The 21,424-nt window shown below is 42.3% G+C and overlaps 1 protein-coding gene and 1 long non-coding RNA gene across 2 annotated transcripts; one reads left to right on the top strand and one right to left on the bottom strand.

Moving 5' to 3' along the window:
* Positions 1–11,346: 11,346 nt before the first annotated feature.
* LOC115365860 (uncharacterized) lies at positions 11,347–16,758 on the bottom strand. The gene is made up of 3 exons (XR_003928791.1): positions 16,212–16,758; positions 15,055–15,603; positions 11,347–14,449 (listed from the first exon to the last, which is right to left on the bottom strand). It is a non-coding gene; the product is annotated as an uncharacterized LOC115365860 (long non-coding RNA).
* A 3,135-nt stretch (positions 16,759–19,893) lies between these two features.
* Positions 19,894–21,349, top strand: LOC115364668 (dual specificity protein phosphatase 18). The gene has a single exon (XM_030059199.1). The coding sequence runs from the start codon at positions 20,161–20,163 to the stop codon at positions 20,704–20,706; it is 546 nt and encodes a 181-aa protein (XP_029915059.1). The 5' UTR covers positions 19,894–20,160; the 3' UTR covers positions 20,707–21,349.
* The last annotated feature ends 75 nt before the right edge of the window (positions 21,350–21,424 follow it).

Here is a 21,424-nt window from a genome sequence, read left to right as displayed (position 1 = left end):
GTCTCTCTCTCTCTCTCTCTGTGGCTCAGTTTTCCCTTTCACTTTTGAACTTTTTTTTTTTTCCCTTTTGAACTTGCCTGTTCCTTAGCTCATACAGGTATAGCTCACCTCCCATCACCTCAACCCGAACCCACCACAGACTTCCCATCCTACCATCCACTTTGATTTTCACAAGGTGGGGGGCCAAAAAAAAAAAAAAAACAGGGGCTGACCAAAGCAACACCGGGTGACATGACGGACTGGTCTGAGATCAGCTGAATGTCACAAATCTTCAGCGTCTGTACAGTCCACACCGAGTCCTCTTCATGCTCTACTGGTGATTTGTTCCCATAAGAAAATATGTCAGTAATAGCTACACCTTCATGAATATGGACCAATGTGGAAGCTTTGTACTGTCTACACAGTGACTTCAGTCAAGTACCTCTCTCTTAGGAGATGACATACTAGACCGTCAGATGTAGGGTTTTTAGTTGCTTAAAAAAAAAAAGAAACATATAACGTCTAGACATCAAAGGAATGACGCAAATGTTGTGAAAGGGCTTTCTTTTGTAAGTCTTGTGAACTCGCTGTCAGGCAGTGGTGGATAAAATATGCATTTTAAACGTTTGGGATTTTAGATTCAAAACTAAGTATTGCACATTATTTCTATATTTGGCTCCTGTGGGTAAAGAACTCAATAAAAAACAATGAGTCTGGGGGAAGCATGATCACGGGTTTTATATAGAGGAATTGACTCCCTGGGTGCAATTTACAGCTGTAATAATGTAAACTGGTGAACATTTATGGGGCTGTTTATCTGAAGTAACAAGCTAACAATGCGTTAGGCTCAATTAACCAACGAATCACAAAACTAGTCTCATCTCGGCGTCCTCTCTTTGCTTTCTCTTCTCTCGATTTCTGCTTGTGTTTTTCTTAGCTGTTCGCCACTCTCCTCCTCCGTCTAGTTAAGAAGTCCAAGCCATGAGGTGTTTTTTAGCTTGGCTGACAGGAGAGGGGAGGACTATACCTCACATTATCAAGCTTCACATGATGAATGAACCCACACGAGTATAATGGTCAAATAATCAGCTTTAGGAATTTGGCCAATGAATCAAGCTCTATCCTCTGCACCGAAGGGATCGCTGGAATGATTTTGCTCTGTGAGAGGAAAGACCAGAAAGTGAAGAAAGTGTTCACCATTTGCACTCCGGGCCCTCTCACTTTGTCCGGGGTCCCCCATCACTCGCCTTGCCAAAATCATCGACCGGAGCCGGGTGGAATTCCTCCAGGCAAACTGTAAATTTCACGATTGCATGAAATAAAGAGGAGGAGGATAACTTGGGGAGGCGAAAAGTGTCATATTGTAAATGTAAGTGACATTACAGCCCGCGTGGCGGCCACAGTTGTGTTCCTGCGTGTGTTCTCACGCCGTTTGTATTGTCATCGTTATGGATTCAGTTATCATTATAGGTGCGCGATGGAAAGGAATCGGGAGGATTTTTAAAAAAGAAAGAGAGACAGAAAGAAGGAGTTTGAACATCTGTTATGCAGCTGTGAGGATTTCTAAGGGACGCCAGGAGAAAAAAGAATTAAACACAGGGAGAAGGAGAAGGGGGGGCTCGGAGAAGGGCTGGGAGAAAATAGAAACAGGGGATCCAAAATGGCAGGACTGGATTAAAATGGCAGGACTGAGGGAGCATCCTTCTATTGGCCTGGTCAAACTGCACGTGTCAGACGGGACTGCCCTCTCTTCTCTGACTCTGAAAGTCATATGTCAACCTATGGCCTTAGTTTTGTTCTAAAAACACATTTTTTAATATAGCAGCGAGGCAGTCATTTGCATCTTGAATTTATTTTAACATCAGAAGTGGTGAATGTGTGTCAGGGTTAATGGTACGGCACTCTGTAACTGTTGCATGCAAACTCAAAGTGCTCTCCTCCTCATCCCATCCCTGATAACAGCTTCTCAGCGGTTGTAATGCGACAGTGAAAATTGGGCCACACACACACACACACACACTCACTGAGCAGCATGGCAGAGTGGGGGGCCCAGCCCTGAGCTTGGCCTACCGCCGTCACTCCTACAGGCCCTGACAGTAATCAGGAGAAGAAGTGAGTGCTGAGGAAGTGTCAACAGTAACAAACCCTGCGCTTCGTTTAGGCCAGATTAAACTGATAGCTCATTGCCAGTGACATAATTTAGATGAATGGCGGGTGCAATCCATCAGAAGAGTATGGCTGGTGTGAGTGTGAGTTGGGCAGGAGGGGTGGGGTGCGACCCTCTGTGTGCCTGGCTGCCAGTAGGGATCCCATTACCCTACACCTGTTAACAACACCAATCCCCTTGTATAAACAGTAAAGTGATCCTTTTATCGAAGGTGGAGGAGGGAAAGAGACAGAAAGAGAGGGAGAGAGAGAGAGAGAGGGAGAGAAAGGGAAGGCAGGAGGAAGTGAGAGGAAGGAGTCGAGAGCCGAGAGGAGAGATAGAACAGAGGAATAAAGACGTGTTTTCTTGTTTTGTTTTAGAGAGAGTAGCACCTCTGGACATGATGGATGAACTCAGGGTCTGGAGAGACAAGTCACGGACAGATGGCTCAGATACACACTCCGATCCCAACGCCGCCGCCCGGAGACTAAAGCAAGAGGGACATCTAGTGGTGAAGAGCGCCGCCCCAGCACACCTCGATACCCTTAACCTCTGCTGTATTTGTGATCATTTAATCCAAAAATTCCAAATTCACAGGATTTCCTCAAGATTTCCCAACATCAAATGGTATTATAGGATTCTTTTGTCATTCGCCTAAATTATTCAGTGCATTATTATGCAGTGAAAGCACCGTTGACAGAAGATATCAATTTCAGTTTTCAGATTAAAAAGGCCCAGATGTTCATTTTGAAATTTGAATAGCCAGCATATTTGCAGTCAATCCAAATCCAAATTCTCCATCAATTTGAACACAGGAAAAAAAAAAAAAAACTTTTCTCTATTAGGGAATGTGTATCACAATTTAATACACAGTTTTAATATTGTAGCTTGTTAAAAGATCCCTCCTGAAAAATTGGAAACTAAATTGCATTGTTGTTCATCTGTGGGTTTTGATTGATGCTGACAGCGTCCTCTCTAAAGACGATCAAATGCACAGAGTTGCCACTTTTCTGTTTAAAATAAGTTGAGATAAATTAAACAAGTGACCCTGTGATGTGACAGAGCTCCAGGCTGTTGGAAGGGTACAGTGAATAAGTTTATTTGGCTAGCACTCCCTTGGCACTTGTGATTGGCGATCCACAGCAATGTGTTAACACTTATAATTAGAGGTAGCTAAATATGCTCCGTGTGATTGCTCTAATGTGGGCTTCATTTGCAAACACTAAACGGTTGGAATCAGTCCTCAGCTTTATGGATGCTGGAGAAGGACTTAGCAAAGGCACTGAAAATTAAAAATTATGTTAACCCATTTTTTTTTATTATTATTTTTTTTTAGATGGGGTTTACACAGTAATTTCATTTAGGGGCTCATGATGTTCATGGAGCACAGTGATATGAACAATCAACATTCATAAAAGGGTTCATGACATTCATGAGAAGCATTCATGTATGAACAATGAATGTTCAACAGTGTCATTACGTACATTTCAACCGAAAAAAAAAGGTGTCCTGATCCTTTTAATTTAAAAAAAAAAAAAACCTGTCTGCATATTTGCTTAAACACCACATCTTGAGTTCCTCCATTCACTTTGAAACTATTCTAAATCCAGCACAGAGAGGGAGGTTGTTAGCCATTAACATCCAAATGTGGCACCAGCCAAACTCGTTCCACAAGACAGCCTATCTGCATAAAACCTCTCGCCTTTTGCTCAACACGCATGACCACTCAGCCATGAAACATATTGTAATTCAGCAGTATATAGAGGGGGATTGTTAAAGGAAGCAAGGGGGCATTATCTGTTCTTGAAAGGCTATTTTTATGTAGGGGGTTTGTGGAATTATTATCATCCCTCAATGAATGCCTCACGCAGAAAAGTGGAAGGAACAACTATGTGGTAAAAGCAACTGACTGTGCGTCAAGTGGTAATTGCCATTTTTGGACAGTTAAAATAATAGGCCCACAAAAAAAAAAAAAAAAAAAATCACAAACCTTCCAAAATTAGACTAAAATACTTTCCTATAACTGGAATGAGCCTCATATCTGGACGGGCTGCTTTGAAATTCCTCACTGGATGATGACAAGAAATTCCTTGCAGTATTTAAACTAAACCTCAGCTGTTAGATATCTACAAAGGGCATGAGAACCTGCACGTTTTGGGATCCAAACCGTGTTATTATTCCCCTCAGTTTCGCCCTCAACCTGACACACAGTTTTGAGGGAAACAACCCTGGCTGTTTTCAAAGCAACAGTGATTGAAAAAAAACTACATATTCATTATAATGGAATGTGATGGAGAAGGGAGGAAAGTTGGGAGAGGACAGGCGAGGCTCGGTGCCGATGTGTGGACAGAGCAGAGCTTGCCTTTTCTCTGCTCTGGCTGTGTTTGCATTAAAAAAGAGAGAAAGAAAGAAAGAAAGAAAGAAAGAAAGAGAGAAAAAAGTGCAGTGTCTATGTCCTCCCATTCGTCTAACTCAGCCTATTGTGCAAAACACACTGTATCTATTTCATATTTTGAATAGTGCCACTTTTGTTTTGGAATGGCTTTCAATACTAGCAAGCGTTATCGAGATCACATTCCACAAGCTATTTTTAATAAATAACACATATGGGACTAGATATTACGGGAATAGGAACAATTTGCCAGCCAAAAAGAAATGGTATAAGGCCTTTTTTTCTGGGCATTTGAGATAGACAGAATAATGGATTTCTTGGTCTTCATTATGCAGGTGAAGGCCTAGCACCAGCTTGCTGTGGTGAAGTATTGCACTATTGGACTAAAAGCTTGAGCAGAGTACAACTACAGTGGATCCTCCACCTACATAACATTCATTAGCACTGAAGCCATTAGAAATGTTGCGTAATGAATGTGTCACGAATGCAAAATGTTTCGTGAGCCCCTACAAAACTATGTAAACTACGAAACTGCAGCATGAAACTATGTGAAACTCCATGCCGCGCAGAGTGTCACACAGAAATGCTGATTGCCTCACTAAGTGGAAGATTTCCGATTTCCACCGTGTTTAGCTGTCAGAGCGAGTGCCCAGTGTAACCATTTCCTCTCATTTTCATCTCAGCAGTCCTCAGTATTGCTGTATATCCATAATCAGTCAGTTTTGCAAAGCGCTGTCTGTTAGGGAAAGCGGTGCAGCTTGACTAACAACTTAGCATTCGACCTCAAAAGGCCGAGTTTCCCCAGTCTTCCTCTCCCCTCCCTCCCTCCCTCCCTTCTCCCTTTCTCTTTTCACTCTGAACATTGTGTCTCTAACGAGTCACGTCCATCCAGCAATTATTATGAAATTAAAGCTATTTTCCATGGCCGATGTTTGCCCCGGTAATAACCATAGTGAGATAGGCTTCATTCATTTAGCATTTTAGTTCAGCTCAATTCCTGTCGCATTAGCAAGAGGAGCAAAATCAGAGTGTCACTCAGATATTCTGCTTAATGGTTTGGTGATGGCCTGGCCTTTTTTTTTCCGTTTCCTTTCGTGATCCTCCTAACCCTATCTCCCTGCCAATTACGCTGTTTAATCTATATGTAGATAATGGTGTCCAGGACCTCCCTGTTGAAATGTCAGGTGTGAAGAGGTTATTAGCTAACTTTTAATTACTGTCCATCATTCACCAGCCACTAGGATAGATTGGTCCTCTCTGCCTGTCTGCTTATCTAGTCTCTGAATGCTGGCTGGAGGCAGGCAAAAGAAAGACATTTAGGAAGCACTGGGTCTCTGACTTAATACCACCATTTTCACACTATTAACGGGACTTAGGCTATGGAAGAAAGAGACAGGAGGGAGGGGGAAACGGTGTGACCAAGCAGATCATGTGTCAAATAGTTTAATGGAAGATGATTTAGAGGGAGACGTAATAAAAGGAGAACATGAGGCAGGAATCAGGGAAGAGGAAACTGGTTGTGGGATTATGCCGTTCGGAGGCATCCGGAGCTAAAAGTGGGTTACAGGAGAATATGTGGGTTACTGTAATTCATGGAGCGATTGTGCATCCGCATAAAAATCGAACAATATTCTTACAAGTGTTCAGGCTTTCCAAAATGCTTGAACCGCATCAACCCAGTCAAGACAGAGATCGCCCTGTTCTTACAGATTAGGAGATTTCCCTTGTCTTCCAGTGTTTTAAAAGTCTGCAAACCATTTGCATGAACTCCCCCCTGGTCTAGTGTTAAAGCCTTCATTGTACATTTTAAGGCTCGCAACCCCTGACCCAAATTTTGCCACCCTCCACCCTCACCCCTCCGCCCCCGACTCCCGCTCTCCATTACTTGTCTTGGGGCCCAAAATAATATGAGCGCTGGCCACTGGCTCTGAGCTCTGTCTGTGTGTACGCCGCGTAGCAGAATACTTTGGGTAAATTTATGACACAGAGAGGAATATGAGCTTACCACGTGTTAAGAAAAATATATAATAATTAAAGTAAAATATGTTTTGTTTCTGTGGAGGTTTTTTTTGGGGGATTTTAGGAGCAGGGCGTAAAAACACATCGAATGGCTAAATCATTAAAGCACAATTTTAATGAACTGGATGATTTCATTACACAACAGCACTGCATCACCCTAACACACATCTCCTCAACTGATGTGCTTAAATGTGTTATTTTTTTAAAAGGTAACAAATAATCACCCAGCATTAAAGAGGTTCTTACATTTTCATTAGCATTGTTTGTGCTGGCACCACAGTTGCTTTTCATAAAATCCAACAGTAAAATTGAGATAAAGACATTATAAACACACATTTGGTATGAAACCATACAGTGCTTATTTCTTTACAGCGCTGCTATGAAGAAACCTCGGGGGTTTGGAGGTGAGTTACAAGCTGTAATGTAAAATATGTTTCGCAAAGCTCAACTTTGGCATTGAAACAGAGAAATTTAAGTGTGTTTATTGGCTGTTTGAGGGAAGTGAGTAATGGAGCTTTAAGTTGACACTGACAATATGTCAAGGAGGCATTCATATGAATTGTCTACTTATGATGCTCTCCCTCTCTCCGCAGTCTCCCCAAGGTAAATAGAGGCTAAATTTGGAGCAAAATGGATCTCAGCGCTGCTAACATGCACTAATTTGTCTGCAGTTGCATGCATATTGCATGGAGCATCACATTTAGGCTTCGAAATAAAATGTGCTAACAGTGAACATACAGGGGATCTAAAAGACATTTGTGTCCTAAAAATAGAAAACTCTTTATTATAGTGTTCACTTCAAAAAGTATGTCATTTAACATTAAAACCAGAAAAAAGTGGGTGATGTTGCCTGTGAAACCTAAAAATATATGAACCATTCTTACCAGGCTTCATTCAGGACAGACAGGGGTAGACGCACACACACATACACAGACACACACACACACACACACACACACACACACACACGAAGACACAGCCTCTGCCTCCCCTCTCACTCTCTCTCTCTTCCTCTCTCGCACACACACGCACACACACACACACACACACACTTAGATATATAAACACACACTCACACACCTGCAGGGAAAGCAATCGCTATTCAGCCCTTGAACTGTCTTTGAGCGGATTTACTATTTTAAACTCTGCAGGGCCGAGCACTGCCACAATGATTACAACGCCACAGAGAGAAATACTTCCCGAGCTTTAGTTTCCTCCTTCTCCCTCGCCATCTTTTACAGCTTAGAGACAAATTCCGTTGGAGGCAATATGCTGTTGGTCCTGCAGACATTCTGCCTGTGATGGAGGCTCTGGTTACAGAGGGCTGCTCCTGGATCTCACACAGTCACACGCACGCACGCACACACACACACACACACACACACACACATACATTCCTCAGTTTGCTCATAAATGCAAATAGATGATTGGTGAATTCTCCCAAATGCTAAAGCGATGAGATAATTGTGACCACTGTTTCTTCTCCCTGGCTCACTCTGTGGACCACAAAATGCCTCTTGTGGCATCCAAGTCTATTCAAGTAAAGTCAAGCATTCACATCATGCACAGTGTGTTTTCAAAGAGCGGCAACGGGGGGGAAAAAATAACCATTAACTAGAGAGCATCATTAAGCCGATCAGTGTTTTTTCGTACCAGCGTACCTGCCTTTGAACTGGAGTTTGTGTGATATTCAAGACTATAAGTGGAGCCTCCCTGTTCTGTATGGGCGTGTGTGTATGTGTGTGTGTGTGTGTGTGTCAAGGCTGCTCTGTGCTGAATTACAGCTGACCCATGAAGACCCGGGGCCCCGCTGCTCCTACCTATATGGAAACCCCCCGTCATCTGGATCACATCGGGCTCAAATGAAGACCAGAACCCCCTTTTGTCTGACACGAGCAGAGACGAGTGAGGAAGGAGCGACGACTCATGACTGGAGAGAGGAGGTGGGGTTCCTCTGTCACACACACACACACACACACAAACACACAGAGAACAACAACAACAACAACAACAACAGTGTTTAGCCGGAGCATACCAAAACAAAACAAACAAAAAAAATTGGTCACAAATAAATAACTAAATATGATATGATCAAATTAAGCAAAATGAAATAAAGCATAATCATGGATAAACAAATAAAAACAATAATACAAAATTTGATGTGTACCCCTCACTACCAAAATTCTAATTTCATTTATTTCCTGAGCATGCATCAGAGGGGAGGAAGCACACACTGCTGATAATGTTCACATATGGAAATTTCCAGTACACGGTAAAACAGTGAAAATAGAAATCTGACAGTAAACAATACATTTACATGTTTCCGGTTTCAAACCATTTTGTATGTGTGCATGCGTGCAAGTGTGCGTGTGAGAGAGAGAGTGAAAGAATGTGAGACAACAAGACAGAGAAAGAGTGTGTGCTCTGTGTCGTGCCATGTCATCTGTCTAAAGGTGAAAAACTGTGCATTTTATTTCACTGGCTCCCAGTAAGGTGAGACACTTACAGAGTTTTTACTTTCTCACAGTGTAAGCACAGAGAAATACTGCGTTCACTAAATAAACTTCAGCATCGCCAAAACATATAACTATGAGGCCCAAGTCTGTCCCGCACCCTTCCTTTTCAAGATTTGTAAAAAAAAAAAAAAAAAAAAAAAAAAGAAGTGTGTGCGTCTGTGTTATTTACTTGGCCAACCCTCTCTTTTAAAAAATTTACATTTCAGTCATCAGTAAACATTTAGTTTCTAGCTAATTTATTTTTTCATTGCCGGTGCCCATTGCATAGTCTTACCCTTACGCTGTAAATATCATCAAATGCCGAAATGAGCGGTGCAAAGTCACCGCAGCATCACAGAGAAACATTTGTACTGGTAAATATGAGCAGAATGTGCACAGGCTGGTGGCAAAGCCTCCACTGCACCAAACAGCAACTCTGCAAACCCAGGAAGTTGCTGCCCCCTGCTGGGACACTGCAGGCATGAGAGTCCTGAAAAGACAAACTCATTTGAAATATGTGGCTACATTACAGCAGTGACAGAGGTCACAAGAATCACCATCAGTATGCAGCAGGGCAGCACTGTTATTTTAGAGGATAAATCCCCCTTAAATCAGAAGTGACACGTGATAACCTAATTATCTGATATCAATTGGGAACATGACTCTCGAAGGTATAAACCAAAAAAAGATCTTGACTCTAACAGCTTTGATGTTGCTAAGAGACACGCTCTGTCCTCCATTAACAATTAATTAAACTGACTTTATGGATTCATGCTGTTTATTTGAACGTTTATACCATAAAGTCAGGGCCAAAAAGTGCCCGTGTTTCAAGACAAATAGCCTTGGGTAGACTCATCTCAAGAGTGCATATTTGTTTTTCTATTCACACTTTTTTTTTTTTTTTTAAAGAGTTGTTTAGAATCTTGGCTCCAATTTCTTGCTTTGTTAATGCTCACAAACCATTGTAATGTTTTTGTTTGTCTGATTGTTTGGTTTGTTTTTTACTATTAGTGTATTATTATTCTATTACTTTATTTTTACTTTTTTACTTTACACTTACATTACTTATACTTTAATATATTTTTACTTTTAACTTATGTTATTTTTTGTAAAACATTACAAATTGTTGTAATTTTTTTTGTTTTATCCTTTATAATTTTTTATCTTTTCTCTTTTGTAAAGCATTACAAACTGTTGTAATTTTTTTTATCTTTTACTATTACTGTATTAGTATTGCATTACTTTTATTATTGCTTTTTTCTTTGTTTTTTAACAATTTTTTTTTTGCAAACCATTACAACAAATTGTGTTTTTTTTTTACAATTACTGTATTACCATTGTATTACTTTTATTATTGCTATATTTTTTATTGCTTTGTTCTTTAACCTTTTATCCTTTTTCGTAAAACATGACAACAAATTGTATTTTTATGATTACTGTATTACTATTGTATTACTCTTATTATTGTTATACTTTTTCCCAATCTTTTGTTCTTTTAATGTTTTCTCCCTCTGTAAACCACCATGTAACCTATGTTTTGAAAGGTGCTGTATAAATAAAACTTTATGCTACATTCAGTGAGAAACTTGAATTTGTTTTCTTTGCATTTCAGTGATTTTACAGTGTTGCCATGCTGATGACACATCATTTTGTACATGTGTGGTTGTTGTTTGGACAGAAGGAAAGAAAGAAAGAAAGAAAGAAAGAAAGAAAGAAAGAAAAAGAAAGAAAAAGAAAGACTGGGCAAATGTGGTTATAGGGCATTTAACTCCAGCTGGATCCCATCTCCTGGTAGAAACATACCCATACCCAATTTGTCCAACTGAATCAAACAAAATATAAATTTCTGATACACGTACATATATATAGTGCCAAATCTACGAATATGAACTCTTGCTCCTTAAAACCGGGGCAGAGATCAATGGAAAGGTGGAAAGTAAAATGATGAAGGAAGACTGAGGGATTGCCAGTCACAGGTGCTGTAAACATACCATAAGCGTCTGCATACATGAAACACGCTGTGACAGTAATCATCCTGCAGTGTGATTACAGCAATCAACAGAGAAAAGATGGCACTCAGGGAAATGGTGCTCCACAATACCTTGTAACCTCCAGCTGGGTGCAGAAATCGTTTTTCAGGTTGGGACTCCCACACAAGTTTTTCTTGCTATGTGAACATTTTTGAAAGCTCGCCTGTGGGAATAAGCAGCTTCATGGAATTTTTCATCCCAGACACTTGGTGGTGCACTCTGTGTGAAACAGTCAAGACCAGAAACGACAAACCAAAGGTCCTCTCTATACTTGAAAATAGTTTATTACACAGAGGAGGTGAGTAGAAAAGCCACAGTTATATATTAAAAATAACTGATTCAATCACAATAATGTGCAAACAACTGGTATACAATTAATGTCTTGATCTTTACATCTACAGTATGCTGCTTCCATTGGAACTGAACCACCTTGGCAACCACAGAAAATGATAACAACCACATATTGTATGGTTTGAGAAGTGCTGAAGGCTTAGAAAGGCGAGCTTGGTGCTAAGCTAGACCCATATGGACTCCTGAATGAGGCATCTGTGGCCTCATTTGGCTACAGCAGCAGCAGGGACCAGACTGCTGAGTCATGGTATTGTTTGTGAGAGAAAACAGAGAGGCTGCAGACGCTTGTCCAATTTGGAAAATTATCAGCAAAGTTCACAGATCTGCGTACACGGATAGAACACAAACCTACAAGTACACACCAACATCCAGTCACTCGGTCAGTCAGTCAGTCAGTCACTCACTCACACACACACACACACACACACACACACACACACACACACACACACAGACATACACATGCACACACTCACACTTTAAAAACGTATTTTTTGATTCGACGTGTGATGCAACATCGTCCTGTTCGAGGCGGGTTGCTCCACCAGTTCTCTCTGACAGCACAGTTAGTTAGTTTGTTAGATTATTAGTTCATTAGTAGGTTAGTTTGTTAGTTTGTGGGGAGCTGCTGAGAGCTCCTCAGGTTAGTATCCGTTCATTTGAGTTTTAAACATGTTAGTAACATGACTGTCTAGCTTGCTCATAAAGGCTGTTTAGGTCAGTTGTTAGAGAATGTGACTGACACCAGTAGAGTCAGGGGCTTTAATACTCACGGTGCTGGAATGTGTTTTATATCAAAGCGTCCATGAAATGGGACAGAATGCTATGTAGTTAAAGAATGGGACCACTCATCATTACAGTGGCAGCACACAGGCCATGCTCTGATCTGACCAAGGAGTTACAGAAAGAGATGTGAGGAAAGTTGGTTACACACATCAGGACTGAAATGATGTTAGTGAGAGCAAAAGTCAAGGGGTGGACTCGTTCAGCCGCACCATTGTTAGTAAATTCACCACAAGTTAGTAAAATGGAGCCGGACAGGTTTGCTTGGCTTGTGTCTTGTTGCATGTCCCGTGGTGACAACAAGCCAGGCACTCACCTTCAAAGGTTGACCACACAGAGCACAGGCAGAGGCACAGCTCTGCTCTCTGAAGACACACAAATTTGGCCTGTGAAGCGTGACACAGCACAGCAATATCATCTAGAATCAGATAACATAAATATGGAGAGGATTCTGCCAAACATAAGTATGTGGTCAACCCAGTTTGATACTGGCAGCCGTCGCTGCTCCTCTTTTCATCTTGTGCTTTCCCCTCCCAAGTCCTGAAACCCTTCTCTCCGTGCCCACTAGCATATTTGTTTTGGTTTGCTTTGATGGTTATTTTTTAGCAAATAACATCTTTGCGAAATCATTGTCAATCCAAACAGCCCATTTCTAGGAGAAGAAGGATTGCAGGATCATGAGAGGCTTCTGTGCAGCAGACTGCGGGCATAAAGCAGAGGGTTAGTCAGTGTGTTAGGAAGAACAAGGCCAGCCATCAGCATTCAGAGTACATGTTAGTAATAATCCATCTGTTAGCAGACATTAGTACTGTTAGGTATTAGTGAGATATTGTTAGTATGTTTCAGACCAGGACAAAACACTCCTTGCAAATGATTAGCAGCCGCTGGATCAGCTCCCTGAAGCATCAGAGGGTGTGGTTTGCAGCCTCAGGGCAGTTAATGCCAGCAGGTATCAAGCACACAATTATAGTGCATTTATTATAACATACATTCCTGTGATTGGCTAAATCACAGGTGTTGGTATATGTGGTGCACTCCACCCAGCTGGTGCTTCAAACATGCTAAGAATCATTTGTAAATATGTTGATCCGTGTCTGGTGCATTCAGTAAATAACGGATACCAAAGGGGACAGCCTGTGGTATTTTGAAGGTTTGCAACTATGAGGATATCACTGAGGTAAAGCAGCAAAGTAGGAAAGGCCTGTTGCAATTTGAGTACTGTCTGTCTACACAAAAAAATACTTTGAAACAGATGTGAGCACACACGCACATCCACCCACACACAGACACACACACACACACACATACAAATACATACAGTCCATATGCACACACATGCATACCCGCATACCCACACACACACACACACACACACACACACACACACAGAGGTACACATACACACATACACACAGTGCAATAACATCCAATCAAAAGTTAAACTAAAAGTATAAAAAAAGTGTCATCCAGGATTAACAAATTCCACAAAACCAAAATGAACATATAAACCTCAAACTCTCAAAATATGGGAACACTTGATTACGTCTTTGAAACACTTAGGACTTAAAAACAGAGGTATGCATGCAGAAGTTGCAAAATGCATTCCGGGGGAACAGCATTCCAGTTCTGTGTATGCTAAGGAGATGCTTGCTGGCTTGGTGAGGAGTTCACAGACAGGCCTGCATCATTAACGCTTCTAGTTAAGGCAATGTATCATACTGCATGTGGAGGGGGACGTGAGCAAGGTGTTAGACAGAGTAACCAAGGTTACAGCTTGAAGAGGACGCCGCATACAGCACCAGATGAAGCAGAAGGCGTGAGAAGTGCTCACTGACTGCAGTGACAGTGCTTTGATCAGCCAAAAAGAGCGTGGGAGTGGGTGAAGCTAGGTTAGTATTATTCAAAGACAGGGAAAAAGACAGCCCATCCACCCCAGCCGCCCCCTCACACCCCTACACACATTTGAAAGGGAGAAGGGAGAGAGCATTGTGGCAAATCACTCTGGACTCAAACACCACCCTTTTAGTATTCATGGCATAAAAAACAGGCCTATTCAGACAAGAGGAACATGTCTGAGATACCTCACTGCTAACAATGGGTCACATTAAGACTGTCATTTTGAACACCTCAACCACTATTAGACTAACACACAACGGCAGCAGAAATTGTCTTTATGGCGCAAAATGGTTCGGCACACAGCAGGGAAAGGTTCGGTCCTCGATCCTCTCCATCTAAGGACATCAGGCGTCAAACACTGCAGAAGAAATGACACGACAACTGTTACAGGCATGGCAAAACAGCACCAAACAGTATGCACTTGGAGAGAAATACTGACACATGATGCCATTTTCTGATTTCTCAGATTCCAATCACCAACATCTCCACCTGAACACTCACTCTGTCTACCTTACTGGGACTATTTTTGTCCTCATAACTGGTCTGACACGCATACAAACACTTTTTCAGGGTAATCCTGCATAATCCTGAATAATGAACCTCAAAAGCAGATCATTTCAATCTGATTTGGCCGTGATCTCCACTCTCAGCTTGCTTTATCTCTCCTACTCCTCATAATTCCGCAAAGGATAGTCGCGAATGTGGCATAGATTTATGAATTAACACTTTGCTAATCTCTCGTGTTCTATCTGTCCCATCATTTCTCAGCTCTCTGTCGTCCAGCAGGGAGGCTTTACACCATACTGCCTATCTGGACAAAGGCAAGGCAGCTCCTGTAAAACCTGGCACTGCCTATATATTCATCCAGAGTTATATGACAAGTCACAGTGATGTTAAAAGTGAATATAAGGGAAATAAAAGTCACCGGGGTATAAATCTACAGTGTTCAGAGAAATACTCTACCAGTGTGTGAGGCGGCACGGTGGAGGGCTTTCTTCATGGCAGTGATGTTAGCAGGAGTACATTGAGCTGTGGTGGGAGCCCTGCTCTGCCTTTTCTTCAGTGTAACTGGAGAGGAATACACAAAACAAAGCAGCAGAATGTGGAAGGCAACCCACCTGTCCTCCCAAACTAGTGTGGGACTGTTTTTTTTTTATTCTTTTTTTTATTGAGTCTTAAGAGCCTGTGCCAAAGACAATTTTCTGTCCAAGTGACAGCCAGTGAAGTGTTTTCAGTCTGAGTCAGTGAGACAAATGAGACTGATGCTGAAATATATCCGCTGCTAAAAGAGAGATATAAGCCACTTGAGATTTAGAAAACTGATTAAATAATGGCGTTATATCCCTATGCTGTGTTGTATCTCATTCTGGGTGACTGTGCAAATTAACCCCCTTCATGATTCTTTTAAAAGATAATCCAGCATGCACACATACCTGTCCTGATTGTGCTTCCCATTTGAATCCTTCCAATATCCTGACTGTTGACAGGCCAGCTGGTCTGAAGATAGATCCACTGCAAAAATCCACCATTAGTCACAGGGTTAACAAAAACAGCAATCAATCATAAACAGGCCTATATCTGATGATGCTCAAGTGTGCTTGATTTAGATTTTGTATTGCATATCACATAGTTTGCCTTATTATAGTCTAAAAGCAATAAAATTAAAAAAAAAAAAAAAAAAAAAATCACTGATTAACCCTATAGAGCCCAAACAAACTTTCATTTCCATTGGCAAATACAGAGCTATTGGGGCTGCAGCTCAGCGTATAGATGTAGATCTACCTAGAGGTGAACGACAATCTATAGCTTTTAGCCTGCAGCAGCTCCTCTATTAAATGTAAACCTCATCTCTTCTCCATCTCATATTCTGGATCATGCTAAATAATTTGCGTATGTTAAATAAACCGACGGCACAACAACAATGGAAAGCAAAGACCGGCAAAAGCATGTTCTATATGGGCCTATTTCTCTGGAGGCAAATAAATGAATCCCTTTTCTGTGCATAAAAAATGAATCAATTGTTTGCATCGATTAACTAACACATTTATGAGATAGAGCAGCAAATGTATAAGGATGGGCTGGATTTGGTAGTTCGCTACAATAAGGTTTTTTTTTCTTACCAGTGATCTCCAGGTTGAAAATGCACCTGTCCCGCAGCATCAGACGGTGGGAGAAGAGCGATCTCCACCAACATCACACCTTCCTCCATGCTGAAGATGAGGCGGTGCAGCTCACACACAGGCGAGATGTTCTGCGGAAAAGAAAAGCGGTGCTGGTCGCTTACACCTTGCACTCATAAAGGCGTTAACATGAGCCGCGGTGGAGCGTCGTCTGAGCCTCCATGGCCGCCGAGCAGAGAGAAGCAGATCTGGGAGTGCCAGAAACAGCTGCGCACTGACGGGTGTCCGGGGGAAAATAGGCGAAGTGGAGACAGAAGCCCCTCTAGCTGAACAAAGAGGAGTGTTTACATCGAAGGTATTAAACAGCACGCAGATGTCTTTGTGTGGGCAGGCCTACCTAGATTTGAATAGTCAATAGTCTCGGTCTCCAGCTGCCACAGGTTTATGATCTTTTGTATGCGCCCTTCATCCACCATCTGTGTTCCCTGGGCAACCAAGCAGACTGCCTCCGGGCACCATCCCTCCACCCAGCACCACTAACACACATGAGCTGAGACACTGCATGGAGGCTCTGCCAGACTGCTGGATCTGAGAAGAAAAATCACCAGAAAATTGCAGTTTTATTGTTGTAGGGAAACACATTGTGCCTGTGATTATCAGTTCCTTAGACTTTAGCTCCTTTATGGCACTGGGACCTCCTATGACTGGAATATTCCTTTGCTGTGATATATCTGTGTTTTCCTACACACACATTTTGTGATGAGATTAAAGTCCACTGCCTCCCCCAACAAAAGCCTACAGTCAGTTCAAGAAGTGTCATTAGTGGCCCTCCTATTTGGAAACCCCCCCCCCACAAAAAGAACTATTGCCCTAATTGTAGGCTATATTAAAAATCTGAAGGATAGAAAAATGTTACTCCATACATATGTAGGTGTTTTGTTTTGTTTTGTTTTAATCTATGATAAAGTCACTCTAAGACATATTTCTCCATAGATGTGCTTACTTAAAGCTAACAAACCTCTTGATTCATGGTTCAACAACTGTTAAACATGCGCTCCATATGCTGCTCAGAAACTCCCACAGGCCACAATCAATCAATCAATCAATCAATCAATCAATCAATCAATCAGTAAATCAATCAATTAAGCATCAATACAAGCACAGACAAGGGGGAAAAATCACGAATAAACAGGCCAAATGTGTAAAATGCAGTAGCTATAGTGCTCATTACAAATGAGTATACCCCAGGAAAAACAGCTATCTCCCTTTAGAATTAATATTTTCTAAGGGGTCCTATACAATCAAATATTCATGCAAATCTGGTTAATTTGTTTTTAAATTACATTAGTCAGTACCAAAAAGAAAATTGGATCTTTTCTTCCAAAATTATTTATGATAATGGTGCAAAAATGAGTATACTCAAATGAACATCTGAGGAGTAAAACCTGATAAAATTCTAATTACCAGGAATTCACCAACAGATGTGTCTAATCAGTCAACACACAGGTGGCCAGCAGATAACTGACAATGAAGTGTGGTATTTAAGAGAATATCCACTCTGATTCAGTGCTGACAAAAATGGCACCACATGGAAAGAGAGAAATGTCACAAGACTTGAGAAAATAATTTCTTTACACAAGAAGTTCAGGCTAAGAATTTGTAAAGCATTGCTAATCAGTTGAAATACAGCAGCAAAACTGACTTGAGGGATGCCCGCTGAGACGTCCAGGCTGTCCACTGAAGTTAACACCTCAACATAAGCGTTTTGTGATGAGAAGAGTTGAGGGAAATCGACATGCAAGTTGCCCACAGTTAGCTAAAGCATTAGAAAGTTAAACTGGGGTGGGTGTTTCCCGTGACACAATATACTGCAGAGGAGTGGCATGCCTGCGTGGTGTCCACAAAGGAAGCCATGCTGAAGCCCATGCGCAAAAAAGCCCATTTAGCATTTGCCAGGGCCCATGAAGACAAAAGCAAAGACGATTGGGTAAATCTTTTTGGCGCCAGTGGGTTCCAAACTGTATGACATCGCGAGGGTGAGGAGTGCAATGAAAAATGCATTGCACCCACAGTAAAGCATGGTGGTGGCAGTGTTCTCCTGTGGGGCTGCATGAGTGCTCCAGGGGAGTTGCATTTCATTGATGGTACACTATATGGATGAAAGTATTGGGCTTCACCTCTTAATCATTGAATTCAGGAGTTTCATTCAGTCCCATTGCGACAGGTGTATATAAAATAAAGCAGCTAGCCAAGCAGTCTGCCTTTACAAACATTTGTGAAAGAATGGCTTGTTCTAAAGAGCTCACTGAATTTCACAGTTTGTGAAATTTCTTCCCTCCTAGGTAATCCACCATCAACTGTAAGTGGTGTTATTGCAAAGTGGAAGCGTTTAGGAACCACAGCAACTCAGCCACCAAGCGGCAGCACCACGTAAAGTTAGAGAGCAGGGTCGCCAAGTCCTGAGGCACATAGTGCGTAAAAGTGGCCAATGCTCTGCTGACTCAGTAACTACAGAGCTCCAGACCTGCTCTGGCATTAACATCAGAACAAAAGCTGTGAGCCAGGAGCTTCATGGCATGGGTTTCCATGGCTGAGCAGCCACATGCAAGCCTTACATTACCAACCGTCAGATGAAGCAGTGTAAAGCACGCTGCCACTGGACTCTGGAACGGTGGCAATGTGTTCTGTGGAGCAACCAATCACACTTCTCTATCTCGCAGTCTGATAGACGAGTCTGGGTTTGGTGAATGCCAGGAGAACGTTCCCTGCCTGACCGCATTGTGCCAACTGTAAAGTTTGGTTGAGGAGAGATAACGCTGTGGGCTTGTTTTTCTGGGGTTGGCCTCGGCCTCTTAGTTCCAGTGAAGGGAAATCTTAATGCTTCAGCTCACCAAGACATTTTGGTCAATTCTCTGCTTCCAACATTGTGGCAACAGTTTGGGGAAGGCCAGGCCCTCTCATCCAACATCAGTGTCTGACCTCACAAATGTTCTTTTGGATGAACGGGCAAAAATTCCCACAGACACACTATCTTCAATCTTGAAGATAGCCTTCCTAGAAGAGTGGAAGCTGTTAGAGCGGCAAAGGTGGGACCAACTCCATATTAATGCCTATGGATTTAGAATGGGATGTCATAAAAGCTACTGTAGTTGTAATGTGGAGGTGGCCCAATACTTCTGTCCACATATCATGTATCATGAATTCACAGGTGTTCTGTGAAACGCTTAAAGAGAAGTTGCCACCATCACTCTGTACCCCCAGTCACCAGGCATGCTTTCAACATGATAACAGCCAGAAACATACATCCAAGGCCACAGTTGACTTTTGTATTAAAATACAGTTAAAGTGCCTATAGTTATTTCCCATGCATTTGTACACTTATTAAGTTATATTTTAAGATTATTGATTGATTGATTGATTGATTGATTGATTGATTAATTGATTGATTGGGTTGCTATACTGTACCTGTCCACACTGCTGGTTAATGCAGTAAATAAAGCTATATCCAAAAATCATACTGTCAATTTTCCCCTCAGACAGTTTTTCACACTTATTGGTGAATCCAAAGGTTTTCCACGCGCTGCTGGAGACGGCCAAAAATCTCCTCGTGCGATTTGAGAACCACTGCAAACATTGTCATAAAGATTTAGTCAGTCCACCTGTTCCTCATCCAGCAGGGGCCGCCAGCGTGTGCGCGCTTTTGTAAGTTTGGCCTCCTCGGGTTGCCGTACAAGAGGCTTGGCAAACGAAAGAGCGTGGATGTTCCGCGGTTTTCTTGTTTTTCTGTGTCATTATTTAGCTACACCTCTGCAAAGCAGCACTTTCCATCCGCCGCTGTCATTTTAATGCTACACCACTCTGTGATGCTGCATGTTCAGCGTTACTAGGCTCCCGTCCTGTCTGTGTGCTGTGATCGCTTCCTGTCAACCAGCAGCCTGACTCGCTGTTTATGCATCAGCCGGGTCCTGCAACGCTCTCTGGCCTGTGCCAAATCACCGATCAACTTTATCTGAGTAACAGCAAGGCGGCCAACGACGGCTCCCTTGTGTCTCGTTTCAATATAACCTGCATCATAAATGTTTCTGAGACCAGGAGCAGCAGCACGCTTGCTCCCGGGCTGGAGTACATCCACATCCCCATCCCGGACTCCCCACGGTCTCCTGTCAGTGATCACTTTGACGAGGTGGCGGATAAAATAGCGCTCACCGGCGAGCAGGACGGCCGCACGCTGCTGCACTGCAACGCCGGGGTGAGCCGCTCCGCCACCCTGTGCATTGCATATCTGATGAAGCACCGCGGCATGACGCTCCTGGAGGCCTACAGGTGGGTGAGGTCCTGTCGGCCCATGGTGAGGCCCAATGTCGGGTTCTGGAGGCAGCTCATCCGATACGAGGGGGAGCTTCGTGGGTGCAGCACCGTGCGAATGGTCTGCTCCTCCATGGGAGAGATACCTGACATCTATGAGGAGGAGGCCAGAAACATGCTGCCTCTCTGAAGCACGGGACACCTTTTGTTTCACAGTGGTGGTTCTCCCAGTTAAATACTGTACAGTGGGGAAAAATATGGATTTTTGCCATATGCTACAGTGGAACAATTCTCTAACCACGTAAACTCTGGGATAACATCACCTCACATGGTCCTTGGCACAAAAACCCTTACATGGAGGATGACTGTTGGCAAGACTCAGCTGAGGTCTCTTCAGCCCATGCCAGCTTTTGAAGTCACAATAAGATGGGAAAAATACTTATTGACCATGGGGCAACCTCTCTGTCCCTCCCATCAAATTAAACTGTCTTTATCTCCCCCACCAGTTTAATCTCTGCCCATGATGAGTCCCACCCTCTTCCTTTTTGTTTCAACAGGAAAAAACATCAAATTAAGGAAGCAATGTGCTTTGGAATAGCTAAACCTGTGGGACATCAGTCAGAGAGAGGATATTTTATTTAACGGGAAGGGTGGGATTGTTCAAGAACTTGTGATTCTTTTATTGGTTATGATTTCGCTGTGCTTACTGGAAGAGGCTGGTGATTTTTTTTTTAACTTTTTTAATTTTTGCAATGATCTGTCAAATGTGGTTGTCAAAATCTTTGACAAATATGTGGCTATTTTACAGTTTTAACAATAAACTTTATTGTCCAAAATGACCTCAGTGCACTTGATGTTGAATAAACTTCACTGAGAATTTAATACTTATAAATAGCTATAACATACAC

The sequence above is a fragment of the Myripristis murdjan genome, chromosome 9, assembly GCF_902150065.1.
Source record: "Myripristis murdjan chromosome 9, fMyrMur1.1, whole genome shotgun sequence".
In the NCBI taxonomy this organism is placed as follows: domain Eukaryota; kingdom Metazoa; phylum Chordata; class Actinopteri; order Holocentriformes; family Holocentridae; genus Myripristis; species Myripristis murdjan.
Note: the sequence above shows the minus strand (reverse complement) of the source record. Positions and strands in the feature narration are given on the sequence as shown.